Source organism: Stegostoma tigrinum, chromosome 6 (assembly GCF_030684315.1).
Source record: "Stegostoma tigrinum isolate sSteTig4 chromosome 6, sSteTig4.hap1, whole genome shotgun sequence".
Classification (NCBI taxonomy): domain Eukaryota; kingdom Metazoa; phylum Chordata; class Chondrichthyes; order Orectolobiformes; family Stegostomatidae; genus Stegostoma; species Stegostoma tigrinum.
The window spans coordinates 70,660,927-70,678,624 of NC_081359.1; the positions used below are offsets into that span (position 1 = coordinate 70,660,927).

General features: G+C 40.5%; 1 protein-coding gene across 11 annotated transcripts in view; it reads right to left on the minus strand.

Annotated features, from left to right (window-relative positions):
* Positions 1-1,971: 1,971 nt before the first annotated feature.
* c6h11orf65 (chromosome 6 C11orf65 homolog) overlaps positions 1,972-17,698 on the minus strand; it is a 65,783-nt gene continuing 50,056 nt past the window's right edge. For 7 of the 11 annotated variants that reach the window (XM_059646642.1, XM_059646645.1, XM_059646643.1 and 4 more), the window contains 3 exons: positions 15,828-15,964; positions 9,480-9,650; positions 5,378-6,964 (listed from right to left, as the gene is read on the minus strand). In XM_059646642.1, the coding sequence (XP_059502625.1) occupies positions 6,787-6,964; positions 9,480-9,650; positions 15,828-15,964 (486 nt within the window). In that variant the 3' untranslated portion in view covers positions 5,378-6,786. Of the gene's footprint in view, positions 2,804-5,377; positions 6,965-9,479; positions 9,651-15,827; positions 15,965-17,698 lie in introns of those variants that run through there. The other 4 variants (XM_059646646.1, XM_059646650.1, XM_059646648.1 and 1 more) reach the window with 4 other exon arrangements.

Below are 17,698 nucleotides of genomic sequence, written 5' to 3' on the forward strand. Positions count from 1 at the left end.
AGTTAAGCTATGAATTTTATGCAATACATATGTCTTCCTATCACCACTTAAAGTACAAAATCTTCAAGTTTACCAACAATCACCTACCTGGCCACTAAATTACTGCGTAGCCAGCTGAAACTGGAGGCTGCAATGTGTGAAAAACAGCACACCCGTCCCTTTTGCGTCAAGTTTCCACCGGCACCAAATTCCGGGTTAGCACTTGTTCCACATCATCTCCACTTAACTGCATCAGTGACTCCCACCCAAGTGGAAACTGCAAAGTCAGCTCTCTGTGACAGAAATGCCGATTCACTCAACCACTTCCAATTAATTGAACTGCCATCGCAAATCCTTTCAAACTGGGCTTTTTTTGTTTACTAGTTTGCTGATGTAAAGGTCTATGTCAGAGCTTGAATGTTAAGCTAAATTACCAGAAAAAATTACCAGCGATGTCTCATCTGCATCAAATTCCCAAGTTTATATTTATTCCTCATCGCACCCACACAGCACAATTCAAATGGCTTCTTCGCAAGGTATTTTCATCTGCAGTTATGTGGCCTGTTAATACATTGATATAAACATTCTTATTGAAATCATACAAAATTGCCCCTTGTCCCTATTTTCCCTACTTACATCAGGTGAAGGCAAAAGCAGGGAATATTCTCCCTGATCTTTGATGGTCTGCATTTCCCTTAACAGACTCTGCATGTTAATTAATCAGTAGGAAAACACGGTGGCTAATAGATGAAAAATACCCTGGGTGATTTGGCAATGGGGGAGAAAAAAAGTTACATGTAAGAGCACTTCTGGACAGAAAAGCAATAAAACAAGGAATACAACTTTGTTTAATGAGTTAATTAGAAAATGAGACATAGAATGAAAGTACAGCCATAAAACTAAAATAGGTTTAGAATGAAAGTATAACCATAAGATACCCTTTGTATTGTCTATATACTTTTATGTTTATATAGAAGCTTAGTAAACTCTGAAATAAAAATTCCAAAAAGTAAATCTTGTCCTTCTTTGACAATGTAAAATGGGCGATAGGAGGTTGGCAACCTGTTTCACATTTCTCCTGATTTTTACTTTCCTGAGCTTCAATGGAAGTAATTATTGAAATGAATGTACATGGGCTGTCAACTCACTGTCACTCATCTCACACAGTCACAGTTAAGATCAAGCCCATGTGTACCCAGGAATTGACTGATAGCATGAGCAGCCTTATGACCCTTGTGGTATAAGCAATACTTTGGAAAAGATACAAAATACTATATATATGTGTGTGTGTGTGTGTGTGAGTGTGTGTGTATGTGCGCGCATGCGCATGTCAGGGACAACATGGCAGCTTTCATACTATTCATCCTTTCAATTTCAAAAGGGAATTGGCTGTGACGTAAGGTTTTTATGGTTAAGTAAATAGCAAAGGCCGATGATATCTAAGATTGTATCCTCCATCAAAACATGATCTTGTGCAGAAATATAAATTTCATCTTTAAACACACTCTGAAATAACAGGGATAATAAAATGTGAGGCTGGATGAACACAGCAGGCCCAGCAGCATCTCAGGAGCACAAAAGCTGACGTTTCGGGCCTAGACCCTTCACCAGAGAGGGGGATGGGGTGAGGGTTCTGGAATAAATAGGGAGAGAGGGGGAGGCGGACCGAAGATGGAGAGAAAAGAAGATATCAGCTTTTGTGCTCCTGAGATGCTGCTGGGCCTGCTGTGTTCATCCAGCCTCACATTTTATTATCCCTGTTATTTCAGAGTGTGTTTAAAGATGAAATTTATATTTCTGCACAAGATCATGTTTTGATATCTTCTTTTCTCTCCATCTTCGGTCCGCCTCCCCCTCTCTCCCTATTTATTCCAGAACCCTCACCCCATCCCCCTCTCTGGTGAAGGGTCTAGGCCCGAAACGTCAGCTTTTGTGCTCCTGAGATGCTGCTGGGCCTGCTGTGTTCATCCAGCCTCACATTTTATTATCTTGGATTCTCCAGCATCTGCAGTTCCCATTATCACTGAAATAACAGGGACATAGGCAACTAATGCTGGCCTTGCCAGTGAAACCATATGCCATGAAAGAATAAATAGAAAGTTATGGTCCAAGCAAACTACTGCATATTTCTGACTTTTGGTAACTAAATGTTCATTTTGCAAACACAGCTTTGATCGGTGAAGAACTCTACAATTCTAATTATATGAATATTATAATACGTCTACTTGTGCAGGAGGCATTCCTACATATTCCCTGATTTATTAGCAGCCTTAAACTCAATACAATAATTAATATTACAAATTATAATCAAAATTGACAGTAATCCACATGATCAGAATTGCATAATAATAGGTCAAATCCTTTCATGAATCCACTCAAAAATTGAAGGTGAACAGAATGTTTAACAAAATCCTTTGATTTTGACTCCAGTTCCAGAGATATGAATACACTATTTTTATTGTGCAAATGCAGTTTAAAATGTATATTCTACAAGAATATCTGAAAAGTTTTAGATGAAATGTTATAACAGATTCTGCTACTGATATTACTGCTGTTGAAAAAAAATTAAACATGAACAAATTACATGAGACCAAAACACACAAACCTTCAGCGTCACACCTGTATATCAATTTTCAGCCAGGCAATATTTACTTTTTCATCATTTTTAAATTAAATGGTATATAACTTTTTTGATAATTGTTCAATTTATTTATTCTTGGTTAAATAGTGTATTGAGCAGCATCCTGCATAGCTGCATAGGTATTCATTACACATGATCTAACACGTTTGTAAAGATCATTCTCTGCAAAGTAGCATCCTGAGCCTGTGGATAAATTGAGAAACAGAATTTAGTTTATGTCTTAATCATGAATACTTGCCTCAAAATTTCTTTTTTGAACATAAAAACTTCTGAAGCTTATAATTACACTTTAATTTAAAAATGTACTTAATATATGGAAAAATACTACTTTCTTGAACTATACACCCAGTATTAAATAATTTTGAAAATATTAAATACATTTGGTAATTAATGACTGAAAGGCAATAATTGAAATTACATGTCCAATAAAGCCATGTTATTAAATTTGGTGTGAGCTATTATAAAATTAATGCCTTAAGCACACATCTATACATATCTTTTTCTAGCAACCCTATATTTTGTTGCGGCAAAATTTCAAGATTTCGACCATTACCCTGCATTTATTGGCTGTCTGAGTTTTCCTGACAATGCCTGTGTTTTAAAAAAATAGTTTCCTTCTAACTGCCTAATATAGATAAATTCAGGAAAATTACAACACATCCTGCAAGTCTCTGTGAGGTTTATGTATCTTTAATATATTATCTTAAATTGCATTTTTTTTCTCATTAATTTGTACTATGAAGCGAAAACAATTTTCTGCCAATCAAATTGTTTTAGAAGTTATTCCATAATGGTCTCGTGGCATTGAGGTCTACAGCGCAGAAAAGGGCCCATCGAGCCAACCGCATGTACAATTGAGCTACTTAAGAGGTTTGCAAAAGTAAGAATCATTCCTACTCCACTACCTTAAATTCATTGAAATGCATTGATGGACTGGATGTAGCTCTGAAGAAACCTTCATCTCACAACTATATGACAAATTTTTGGCCGTATATTAACTCTTGTTGTCACCTCCAGCAGTATCTTTGAAGGACCAGATTAAGCTTCATACAGTCTGACATACACAATGTTGCATACACACCAAACATTATTTTTAGAAGGCCGGAAGTAAACACAACAGCCTATAATGTGCAACAGTTTATACAAGAAGCACAAAGAATTAGATTAGGAGGTTAAAAACAGGTGTGCTATTGCAGACAACCAACACTGTGGACCAAAAACAGAAATTGTGGGAAAAACTCAGCAGATCTAGCAGCATCTGTGGAGAGAGGTCAGAGTTAACGTTTCGCGTTGAGTGACACTTCCTCAGACCTTGTTGAACCTTTCTGACATTTCTGTTTTTGTTTCTGATTTACAGCATTTATGGTTCTTTTGTTTCTTTTAAAAGGAACATCCTGGGTACAACCTTTACCCAGAATGGAGTTAACTATTCTCAGCCAGGATAGTACATGTGGTCTTCCAGTTGATGTCAGTTAGAATTCCTAATCTTGTTTGCCTGTTCTAATGGCTGGGACTGACAATTTTTGATCATTTGCTTTATAAAAAAATTAACGTACAAAATTTAACAGCAGACTGAGAAAATAAAAAAAATTAAGTTTACTCACAACTTAATCAGTCATAAGCTCACAACAGAGCAACCCACTCATTGGATCTAAAACATTGGTCTTTCGTAATGTTCAGGCCTGAATCTTAAAATTTTGAGGCTGTGTTAGTAATGTCAACTTTCGTGAAGGGTTTCTTTCCACAGGGCCTAATGAATTTTCTTGCGACGACTTACTAAACTTGCCCGTTAACTACAAGAGGGTAACTACACCACCCTCTTGACCAATTCTAACCCCATTCTACCATTTTCCACATAAATTAGAGAGGGTTCAGAAAAAAATTTACCAGGTCGTTGCAGGGATTAGGAAGTTTGAGTTATAAGGAGACGTTGGATAAACTGGGACTTTTTTAACTGGAGCATAGGAAGTTGAGCGGTGACATTACATAGGTTTATAATATCATGTGGGGCATAGATAAGGTGAATAGCGAGGGTCTTTTCCCTAGGGTGGGGGGGAGTTCAAAACTAGAGGGCATATTTTTAATGCGAGGGGAGAAAGATTTAAAAGGGGCCTGAGGGGCAACCTTTTTCACACAGAGGGTGGTTTGTATGTGGAATGAACTACCAAAGGAAGTTGTGGATGCAGGTACAGTTACTAATTTAAAAGACATTTAGATAGGTACATATATAGGAAAGGTTTAGAGGGGTCTGGGCCAAACGCAGGCATGTGTGCCCAGTTTAATTTGCGAAACTTGAGGTTGGCGTGAATGAGTTGGACTGAATTGCTTGTTCCCTGCCATATGACTATGACCAGGAAAAAGTCACCACTGCCAGGATATCCTAGAATAGTTTGGCATCTAGTGCTGGCCGTGAAACCGGAGAAGCACTGTTAGTATGGGACTGCCCTGCACTGTTCCTGACCTTTGCAGTAGACATGGCAGACAAGGGAAAATTGGCATCCTGCTTTGTGGGCAGGGACCTGGAGGTCTTGGAGGACAGAGTCGTGCAGAGGCAAGTTGACATCTTATCCCAGGGCAGTTAAGATAATGGCACCAGACTATGCCAGCTTGAGCCAACTTGCCATCTGGAGAAACCTGGAGTACGGTCTCAGCCATGTGGAGGAACACACAGCAGTGCAGGAAGAAGATCAATGACCCTTTCCACTCCACCACTCCAAGTGCTACCACCTCTAGCTGACTCTAGCACACTCACTCTGTCTCTTGTACTGCCAACCAAGGCTCAAGCTCTAACTTTCACAGTATTGCCTGCAACATTTTCTCCACTCACTTCCATCCACCCCAAACCCAACACCACTACCCCAGTGCTGCAAAGTCGCTTGCTCAGGATACCTTCCCACCTGCACTAAAAGTAACAGTCATGCACTTTCATCTCCCTTGATTCCTGCCTTCCTCTCAATCTAGGAGGAAACCAGCACACAATATGGCTGAAAAAGTCAAAATGGATGGTGCGCTACCCAAGTTAATTAGGAGAGGAAACTGATTCTGACTGCCCTAGTGGCTAACTGATCATTACCAACAGCTTGGACAGGTATCAGATGTCAGGAACCACACCCTGCCCCAGACTTACGACTATCTCCCCGCCATGGCTGAGGCTAGATGACAACCATAACAAGCTGCCCAGCTTTGTGTCTATGTTGAACAGCACAGCATGACACCATTTCGGTATCCTTGTATCCTTGGCAGAGGAGTCACACGAAAAATGGCAATGCAAGGCAAGACAAGCATGCTGAGAGCATACAGGTAGGGTCAAAGTAATGAGTGCTAAGACAGCACGTGAATGGGCCAGCGATGCAGCCTGCTCCAGACCATGAGCTGGGTGATTATCCCTGGGCACAAAGTGCCCTTGCTGCAGCATACAATGAGAGCTACTGCTGTGTTTTGAGGTGCAGCATTAAAGCGCAGAAGCTTAAGTGGATTAGAGAAGTGCCATGAGGGATTTTGGACGCTGGCATCTGTCAGATGTCAACGTCTGTTACTACAAGTTGCGCATGGCCAGTGCCCTGAGATGTTGATGCCCAGTGTCCTTTGAAGCCAAACCATGAAAGGCTTTCCTTCTTAACCTTTCCCTTGCCTGAGGCATGGTAACCCTCATATTAAACCACTGCCAGGAATCTCTCTCTAATGACAGTGCACCCTATGGTCTGGTAAGACAAGGGTGATTTTTACTTTTCCAGCAAGTGGTGAATTAAATTCACCAGTTACCCACTCTGACTTCCACACTGAGGATTCTCAGCGTTCAGTTTGTTTGATATGGGTGGGACAAAAGAAAGTTACATATTAATGAGGCAAGATCTGCAATTAATAAGGTCATTAAATAATCCCTCTCAAGAGGTGACTGCCTGCTACCTAGTAAGATTTTTGCCTCAGAACCTGACTGCCTTTTAATTAAAAGATACAACAAGTTGCTCCTGATGTCAGGGTAGACCTTGCTGGACTTTTCATGCTAATCTGCCACATTTCTCACTACAGCCACATCATTCAGGCCCCTTTAAGGTTCCACCCACGGTCTTTACATGTTCAGATAATTCGAGAAGTAGTACAAGAAAATGCCATTGGATGTCCCCAGTCGCAAGGAACATCCTCTTTTCACTTAATTCATAATGATCTCATTTACAAATTTCAATTGGTGCACTATTTCCATGTTTGATATATTTATGTAAAATTATTATCTGGAGAATCATTGCAATTGTGGCATATACAAGCAGATTTGAAACGAATATTGATGAACCTGGAAGTTTTGCAGAAGAACTGCTACAAGCAATTTCCGTCCAGTCATTCAAATATCTGAAAAACAGTACAGAAGAAATTTACTCTGATACATCATTATTAAAGGTTGTACAATGTAGATTTTTTAGTCCTTCATATATGTTAAATATTGTTTCTATTTATGTATCTCACAGGATGCAAGATAAAACTTGTCATCTGACTGGTGATCTCTCTCTCTCACCTGTACCCCCTAATCGGTGCTGTTTTAATACAATTTCTATATTGAATAAATACTACTACAGTTGGCATACTGCTTATTTTTCATACACTGTCTGGCAAGGTCTTCATCTCCATACAGTTCAATTAGTTTGTCAGTGGCAGGACCAGATGCCGTTTCTGAACAATACGCTCCTCCACAGTACAAAGGGATGAACACAAATCTCTTGAGGCAAGAGACATTGATTTTTACAGCAAGTCATTGCTAACATTTGCAATCTCCTGGAACAAGTCCTCCTTCTTTGTAGTCCAGGTGGGCATGCATTGCCAGAGGCCATCAAGGTGGCTACGACAGCAGGGCAATCCCCAGCTTTCTGCCTCTCCCTGGAATTATTTCTTCTACCAGCAATGCAAGCAGAGCTATTACTACACGAAAACATTGAGAGAAGACAGAAAATGCATAGCTCCTCATGCAGTTCAAGTAGAAGCTTCAGCTTATGTCACTGGTATCTATGTGGACCATAACAAATGGCTCCTCATGCTTCCACTCCAAAATCCTGTTTGGCCCTGAAAGTATCCTGTACTCTGGCGCTAAGTCAGCAACACAGCCTTCAGGACTTATGCTCTTGGCTGCAAAGAACATTGACAGTCCCCCTCACTAAATTATCTACTGCCACAACATTTTGACATGCTTTGACATTTTTAGATGTATCAGTCGAATATCATCAGGGATGATATTAAGTCACTCAGGGTTGATGCTGCTTAACAGGCAAAGACATAAATGGTCTTATTGGTGCCATGTTACCTTAGTTAAGATCTGTAATGTTGGGAAGCTAAAAGGGACCATCTGCCATAAAAGGACAGTGTTTCAATGTGATTGCTATGTCAAAAAATTAATCAGGAGACAGTGAGATGTGATGCTACTCAGATGACCATGACTTTTTAAAAGCTCAGGATTTGGGCAAACATTACTTAGCCAATCCAAGAATGACCATCAGAGATAGTAGGAACTGCTGAAGGTGGACTCTGAGCTAACAAGGTGTAGGGCTGGATGAACACAGCAGGCCAAGCAGCATCAAAGAAGCAGGAAGGCTGACGTTACAGAAGAATGACTGTGATTGTTCATGTACTGTAGTGGGTGGAAGGATTATTGAGCAGTGATTCTTAGAGATTTGGAACAAGGAAGACTGTAGGCAGAAAAACTTCAGTCAGCAAAGCAACAAACTGTGGTTCGATCATAGAGATGTACAGCATGGAAACAGATACTTTCGTCCAACACATACATGCTGACCAGATGTTCTAAATTAATCTAGTCCCATTTGCCAGCATTTGGTCCATATATCCCCAAACCCTTCCTATTCATAGACCAATCTAGGTGCGTTTTAAATGCTGTAATTTTACCAGCCTCCACTACTTCCTTTGGCAGCTAATTCCATACATGCACGACCATCTACCGTGATTTGCCTTTCCAAATGCAATGCCTGGCTTTTATCTAAATTAAACTCCATCTGCCAATCCTCAGCCCATTGGCCCATCCGATCAAGATCCCACTGTGCTCTTTGCCATCCACTACACCTCCAATTTTGGTGTCACCTACAAATTTACTAATCATAGCTCTTATGTTCTCATCCAAATCATTTATATAAATGATGAAAAGCAGTGGACACAGCGCCGATCCTTAGGGCACACTATCGGTCACAGTCCTCCAGTCTGAAAAGCAAGCCTTCACCACCACCATCTTTCTACCAGACTGCTCGTTAATGATAAAAGGTGAAACATGCAAGGAATGTGTTATTGTTATGGTCTGCACCAACATAGATAACACCAAAAAGCTATCATTTCTGGGATAATAATGCCCTAGAGACCATATTGCTTGTTGAATGTCAAGACATCAACCATGAGGTATGCGGCTAACAAAACCAACTTGTGACCTCCAGCATTTTTGAGGCATGAATCAGGCAAGTGAACAAAACAGGTCAACAAACAAAATGAGAGATTATAATTATTACGACTAGCCTGCATACTCCTCCATCACTGGCCTTAAGAGTATCAAACTGATATTTAGGCTCCCCTAACATCATGGCCAACTCTAACAAATGGATCAGGAGATATTGGAAACCTAAAAGCTACTGATGTAAGATGTGAATAATTTGAATAAAATACTGCATTTATGTCTTTACTGTGTTTGTTTGGCACTTTTGACACAGATTGCATTTGTAGGCAAATCAGGTTAAAATGCAGTTTCCTCAGTTAATTTGTACCTCAACTTAATGTAAATTTGTGGACAGATCCCCTGGGATTTGACTTATTGGCAATTTACCGCAGTGCCAAGAATAATAACTACAATTTATGCATTTGAAACAAAATGTTGATTTACTTTTCAAAGTTCAGTGCATTTGTCCACTCAAGTAATTCGTCCACCTCCCAGTCGAGGATAGAATTAGGGCCTGTCTGCTCTACACTGTCAATTAATCCTTCTGTTGCTCTCTGCACTAGGACAGCTGTATTTGGATCCAGTGTCTGGGCTTGCAGCATGCCCTCTTTGTACCTGCAAGATACAAAATAAAACAACTTGAGGAACAGGCCCTAATTGCTGTATTGTATAGTGACTGTCATTGTTTCTCACTAGTTTTCTCTCATACTCAAATTTGTTCTTCTTTGTTGAATTTTTCAGTCATCTTTTGCTGATTTCTAAAGTTTCCCTAATCTTCTTGTCTACCACTAATCCTCACAGCACCATTTGCATTTGTTTTCAAGTTGGTATCACCCTTAACGTCTTTAGTTAGTCACGGATAGTATATCCATTTGGAATAGAGTTTAGAGTCAGAGTTTTACAGCAGGAAAAGTGATCTTCTGGCCCATTGTGTCCGAGGTTGTCATCAAGCACCTCTCTACTCTCATTCCATTTTCCAGCACTTGGGCTGTAGCTTCGTACACTATGGCATTTCAAGTATTTATCTAAAAACTTCTTTAACGTTGCAATTGTTGTCACCTCTAGCCCCCCTATCAGGGAATGAATACCAGGCACCACTCACCCTCTGGATAAGAAAACTTCCTTAAAACCCCCTAATCGTCCTCCCCTTTACTTTAAATCTATGCCTGCATCTTATTGATCCTTCTACTAAGGGCAAAAGTTTCTTCCTATCTACCTTATCTTTGCCCCTCAATTTTGTACATTTCAATCAGCAATCTCTGCTCTAAGGAAAACAATCCCAGCCTAGCTAGTCTCTCTTCGTGGACGGAACAGTCTAGCCCAGATAAAATCCTGGTGAATATCCTCAACACTCTTTCTATTACAATCACATTCTTCCTACAGCACAGTGACAAGAACTGCGCACAGTATTCCAGCTGTCGCCTAACTAATGTCTTACACAGCTTCATCTCTGCTCTTGTATTTAATATCTTGACTCACAAAGATGAGTACAACAATTAAAACAAGTATCCCATTGAATTCTTAACCATCCCTCAATCTGTCCTGTTGCCTTCAAGAATTTAAGGACGTGCACATTAAGATCTCTCTGATCGTCAGTATTTTCTAGGGTTCTATCATTCATCCTGTACTCCGTTGCCTTGTTAATCCTCCCAAAATGCATCACTTTATACTTTTCAACAATGATCTGCCCATCCGACCATGCTGTCCTGTAGTCTGGGCTTTCCACCTCACTGTTTACCATACCACCAAGGATCCAAGGAAGGAGAAGGGGGAGAAAAATGATTTTGTTCCAATGGGCTCAGATTCAAAATAGCCACAAAAATGCACATGCAGAAACAAAAAAAAACCAGAAACAGCAAACCATGAGCCAAAGGTAAATGAGAAAATTAGAAATAATATAAGTAAATAAAAGCACCAAGGACTTTAGGCCTTGCAGGTAGTGCGACAAAGATTTACCAGACTGACTCCTAGAATGATTGTTATTCCATAAGCAGTAATTAAGTGGACTAGGACTATGTTCCTGATAATTTAGAAGAACCTGTCATGAATTCATTGAAACAAAGTTATGAAGGCGATTAGTAGGCTAGATGCAAGAAGGCTTTTCCCATGGCTGGGGTGTAAACTGAAATTAAGATTTTTTTTCACTCAAAGGGTTATGGATCTTTGGAACATGCCATTCCAGATTGACGGATGGTCAATCGCCAAGTATATTCAAGTTAGAAATTGATAGATTTTTGCATCTTAAGGGAACTTAATGGGAAGGTGATAGTGTAAGAATATGGCTTTGGGTAGAAGATCAACTGTGATTGTGGTGATTGGCAGAACAGGTTCAAAGAACTGAATGGCCCATTCCTGTTCATTTGCTGCTACTGCATTTTTTAAAAATGGAAGCAGAACTAATGTACATTGTTTGGATATCACAGAAATTAGGAGAGACATCCTGATCATAATTGATACCTTAACACCATGTGCTTTGAATGAGATGGATCAAAAGTTGTTACTAGGGACATTTAGTTTTTAATGACACAGTCAGGTGTAATGATATCTAATTAAGTGACTGTCATCCTAAATCAACATTATGGGTGTGATTTACCATTCTGTATTGACGGCGAGGAAGGTGGCACAAATGGCAAATAATTGCTAAAGGTCCCAGAGACATGCTCACCTTCTTCCCGTAACCTCAGTTATTATGTTCTGACCAAGTAGGTTCATGTGTAATCTTCTCAACCTACCATTAATTAAGGCTCTTATGTGGTCAATTAGTAGCCACGAGAGGACCTTAACTGTCACCGATCACTCCTGGCAGATGAGAAAATTCTTTGCTTTCTGGAAAGGGAAACCAAAGTGACCTGCCTGTCAGCCAGGTTTGGGACAATTCCATTTGCCCCAAAATAGTGACAAGCAGGGGTACAGTATGATACTTAAAACCAATCCTACCTTTGTTTTGCCTCCAATACCCAACACCTCTTACCCTACAACCCTTACCATGTGAGCCCTAACCCTCAACCCCAATCCAAAAAAAACTGACACAGCTTTGCAGCCTGGGCCTCCAAAGACATTCTTTCAGCTCTCTGAGGTTGCCTGCCTTTGATTGGAAGGCAATCTCAAGAGTGGCAGGATTTCAGTGGTGAGGCTCTCAATTGGATGATTATCTTGCAGGACAGCACATGCTGGAAAAGGATCGCAGGACTGAAAATGTTAACTATGTTCCACAGACGCTGCCAGATCTGTTGAGTTTGTCCAGCAATTTCCGTTTGCGTTTGTTTCAGATCTCCAGCATCTGCAGTTCTTTGTTTTATTTAAGCACTAAAGTGTTCATTTAGCACTTGCATCTAGCAAGCTTTCTCGTGGTGATAGTAAGCAGTTAATCACCATGCAGTTGCCACTCCAACACTTAGCACTCAGAACACTAAATCCTAGCTGATCACATCAAGCACTAATTCATTCCACAAAACAAGAAACTCTCAAATTCAACACTTGTCCATTTTTTTAAAGTTGAGCTCCCTCTGCAGGTTCAATTGAATAAATTACAGAGCAGAATCCTGATCTGTCATGCTATGGTCCACTAGGTAAAGGTGGCAATTCCTAGTTTATGCCAAATCAGGGCAGCAGCAGATTTAGATGGGAGGTGCCTTAGGAAGATAAATATAGGAGTGAAATGTCATGGAAAAGGATAGGTACATACAGCAGGGTATGGTTTATAATTGGGGGAAGGGTAATTACAATTCTGTTAGGCAGGAACTGGGTAACATAAAATGGGAACAGATGCTGTCAGGGAAGACCACAATAGAAAAGCGGAGATAATGGGAACTGCAGATGCTGGAGAATCCAAGACAACAAAATGTGAGGCTGGATGAACACAGCAGGCCAAGCAGCATCTCAGGTGCACAAAAGCTGACGTTTCGGGCCTAGACCCTTCAATGCGGAGATTGTTTAAGAAATGCATACTGCGTGTGCTCGATATGTTCGTCCCTACCAGGCAGGGAAGAAGCGGTCGAGTGAGGGAGCCTTGGTTTTCAAGAGAGGTCGAACGACTGGTTAAGAGGAAGAAGGATGCTTATGTAAGCTTTGGGAAACAAGGAACGGAAAAGGCTCCAGAGCGATACAAGTTATCCAGGAAGAAAGAAAGGGCTTAGGAGAGCTAGAAGGGGGTATGAGAAAACCTTGGGAGATAGGGATCAAGGAAAACTCCAAGGCTTTTTACACTTACGTGAGGAATAACAGAATGACCAGAGAAAGGGTAGGGCTGATCAAGGATTGTAAGGGGAATTTGTGCAGGGAGCCTAAAGAGACAGGAAAGGTCCTTAATGAATACATTTCTTCGGTATTCAAAACTGAGAGGGACCTAGTTGTAGAAAAGGGCAGTGTGAAACAGGCTGGTAGGCTAGAGAAGATCGATATTAGTAAGGAAGATGTGCTAGGAATTTAGAGGAAGTTTAAGATAGATAAGTCCCCCAGGCCTGATGGGATTTATCCAAGGATTCTATGGGAAGCGAGGGAAGCCTTTAGTGGCATTCTTTTTGTCCTCACTGTCCACGGGTATAGTGCCAGAAGATTGGAGAGAGGCAAACGTCATTCCCTTGCCCAAAAAAGGGAATAGGGATAACCCCGAAAATTACAGGTCAGTTAGTCTTACATCAGTGGTGGGCAAATTATTGGAAAGGGCTCTAAGAGATAGGATTTATGATCACTTGGAAAAGTGCAGTTTGATTTCTGACAAACAGCGTGGATTTGTGAGAGGTAGATCATGCCTCACAAACCTTACTGAATTCTTGGAAGAGGTGACCAAACATGTGGATGAAGGTAGAGCAGTGGAAGTGATATACATGGATTTAAGTAAGGCATTTGATAAGGTTCCCCATCGTAGGCTCATGCAGAAGGTAAGGAGGCATGGGATAGGGGCAATGTGGCAGATTGGATTCAGAATTGGCTGACTCTTAGAAGACAAAAGGTGGTAGTGGACGGAAAATATTCAAAACAGTGCTCAGTTACGAATGGCAGACCACAAGGATCTGTCCTGGGTCCTCTACTATTTGTGATTTTTGTAAATGATTTGGATGAAAGTGTGGAAGGGTGCATTAGCAAGTTCGCGGACGATAAAGGTGGGTCACGTTGTGGACAGTGTGGAGGGCTGTTCTAGGTTACAAAGGGACATTGATAGGATGCAGAGCTGGGCTGAGAAGTGGCAGATGTAGTTTAACCCTGAAAAGTGTGAGTTGATTCATTTTGGAAGGACAAACTTGAAAGCAGAATACAGGGTTAATGGAAAGATTCTTGGCAGTGTGAAGGAGCAGAGGGGTCTTGGGTTAATGTTCACAGTTCCCTAAAAGCTGCCACCCAGGTGGATAGAGTTGCTAAGAAGGCATATGGTGTGTTAGCTTTCATTAATAGAGGGATTGAATTCAAGAGCCATGAGGATGTGCTCCAGCAATACAAAAGCCTGGTGTGGCCACATCTGGAGTATTGTGTCCAGTTGTGGTCACGTCATTAACAGGAAAGATGTGGAAGCATTGGAAAAGGTACAGAGGAGATTTATCAGGCTGTTGCCTGGAGTGGACGGACAATCTTACGAGGAAAAGTTGAGAGAGCTAGGGCTTTTCTCTTTAGAACAACGAAGGCTGAGAGGTGACTTGATAGAGGTGTACAAAATGATCAGAGGTACCGAAAGAGCGGACAGCCAGAGACTTTTTCTAGGGTGGAGGTAGCTATTATGAAAGGGCATAGTTTTAAAGTGAGTGGAGGGTGATTTAGAGGAGACATCAGAGGTAGATTCTTTACTCAGAGAGTGGTCGGGGCGTGGAATGCATTGCCAGACAGGGTAGTGGAGTCGGCCTCATTAGGGGCATTTAAGCGGCTATTAGATAGGCATATGGATGATCCTATAAAGGTAGGGGTGGAGGTTAGATAGACCTTAGGATTAGGGTAAAAGTTCGGCACGATCGTGGGCTGAAGGGCCTGTACTGTGTTGTACTGTTCTATGTTCTAAATCGCACTCACCTTCAAAACTCATGTGAATAATTATTGCTTGGGCAAGGGTCAGTGAGCAATTATTGTTACTACAATCAATTGACCACTTTCTGGAGAAATTGGGACAGAACAAAACTGAGAGAAATGAAAAGTAAAATGGTGGAGATTCATTATTAGACCAGAAGACATAGGAGCATAAATTAGGCCACTCGGCTCAAATTTGAGGTACTTAATCTACCAGATGTGACTGCCTCCTGAATCAAAGCATCAGTTAACTCTCCTGCTCTGGTTATTGTTGCCTCTTCTCAATCCTTTAATGATTTAGAGAAGTTTTCTGAAACTTCAGTTGGATAGCAAGCACAATGCCCAAGTTTGAATCAAAAACAGAAATTGTTGAAGAAAGTCAGCAGGAAGCATCTGTGGAGAGAAAACAGATATAATGTTTACTCCTGTGACCCTTCTTCAAAATAAGTTCACTTGAGTAAATTTCATTGTCAAACTCTGGTCTGTCCTGCAATGATTCACTGGGTAAAGGCATTAATTCCTGACCTATGCCAGTCCTGGTACCAGTTCTGACACTGGGTCACAGGACTTAAAACATTAACTCTGTTTCTCTCCACAGATGCTGCCATATTTATTGAGTTTCTCCAGCAATTTCTGTTTATTTCAGATTTCAAACATCCATAGTTCTTTATTATATTTTTTCCAAAGACTGGATATTTGTCTTTAACTCCAGTAAACATTAGGTCGTCCAGGACTACCCATTGCTCCAAATAAGCCCCATTCATTTTTGATATAATGATACATAAATTTGTTCAAACTCACATCTTTTTCATCCATTCAATTTTTTTTTGTTTTTGCTTTCTCTTGATGTCTTGTTTTCTTTGGAGGGTACAATGGTGAAATGTTGCTCTTTTTCTGTTAGGCTCAAACTCCATATAATCTATTGTGGTTCCAAGGTACTGAACAAAACCCAAAAGAAATTTCATGTGAATCTAATTAATGACAAAACATTAAAGCTTTTGCATAAAATGGATAAAACTAGAGTTACCATACAATAAATAACATCAATTTAGGATATATTTTCTGTCAAGTCACAAAGTGTGGAAAATGCACTTATCATGAATTATTACATAGAATTAGATATAAGTTATAATATTGGAACAAGTAGTTCAATCCAACCAAACATTCATACAATCCAGAGATAGTAGGAACTGCCGATGCAATACAATCCATATGAGTATTGATGCCAATCCCATGTATCCACCCTATTCCTATTTATTTTCTTTTTCCTCAAACTACTTTAATCCATTGTTAAATGCTGACATGATCATTTCCTCAATCACTACTCTGACAGTGCACTGCATGACCTCATAAACCTTTGGCTGATAGAGGGTTTCTGTTGCTGTCTGTTCTGTAGTCATTTAACATAAATTCTGCATAACCCTGTAAATTAATTTACCCTTATTGCCAAGTATTTACTTATTCAATTGAGGAGAAAGAAACTTAGACAGAATACACAGATATGCCTTGTTAGAAGAGGGCAAGATACAGATCAGATTAGAGTGTGAACTAAGTAGCATAACATAAACAACAACACCATTGGAATAAAATTCACAAAAAGAACTGAACAATAGCCAACTACCCTTCCTAGATGTAATGGTGGGGCATAAGAACAACAGGACACAAATGTGACCGGGACAACACACCTATAATAGCACAAGCCAAACATAGATATGCCAGGGAATACCTGGAGACCTGGCATTCCAAGTGGAACTTCATCAGGAAGCATACTGAACTGGACCCGATGTGCAAACCACCAAAAAACAAAAGTGGAAGTGATGCCAACCACACCAGCAAACCGAGGCATATAACCAGGGCAGCACAGTGGCTCAGTGGATAGCACTGCCTCACAGCACCAAGGGCCCGGGTTTGATTCCACCCTCGGGTGACTGTCCGTTTTGGAGTTTGCACATTCTCCCCTTTGGCTGCATGGGTTTCCTCTGGGTGCTCTGTTTCCTCCCACAGTCCAAAGATGTGCAGGCTAGGTGGATTGGATGCTAAATTGCCCACAGTATTCAGGGATGTGTGGGTTATAGGGAGATGGGTCTGGGTGGGATGCTCTGAGGTTCGGTGTGGACTTGTTGGGCCGAAGGGCCTGTTTCCACACTGCAGGGATTCTATCAAATAACAAGCAGGACATGGGAGGAACACTGGTGATGTTACCTAGCAGGGTGACCAAACGTCTACAATAAAACACCAGCTCAGCAAACATATCTACAACCTCATCCGCAATCCAAGCTACAAATCTTCTCAAAAACCTTGATATGCAATCTTAATTTTTGGCTGAAACCATTTTTTTAGTACTCCTAACAATAAACATACAAAAGAATAAAGGCTGCTTTTTTTTATCTTTTATTTAACTCTAACCATCCTGCCTCAGGATTAACCTTTACACATATTCAGCTGTAACCACCAACAGTCAGAGATAATTTTATATATACTCAACTGTGAACATCCTACCTCAGGATTAATCATCTGTACACTCATCTAGCACCATCTGTGTTGTTTGGGATAAGCACAGTTCTTATATTATCATACAATTTCAAGATAATTTTCACACACTGACCCAGAGTTAGTGGTCAGTTGTAAATCAAGAACACGGCAGACCTCAAAGTAAGCAATGCTGAGAGATT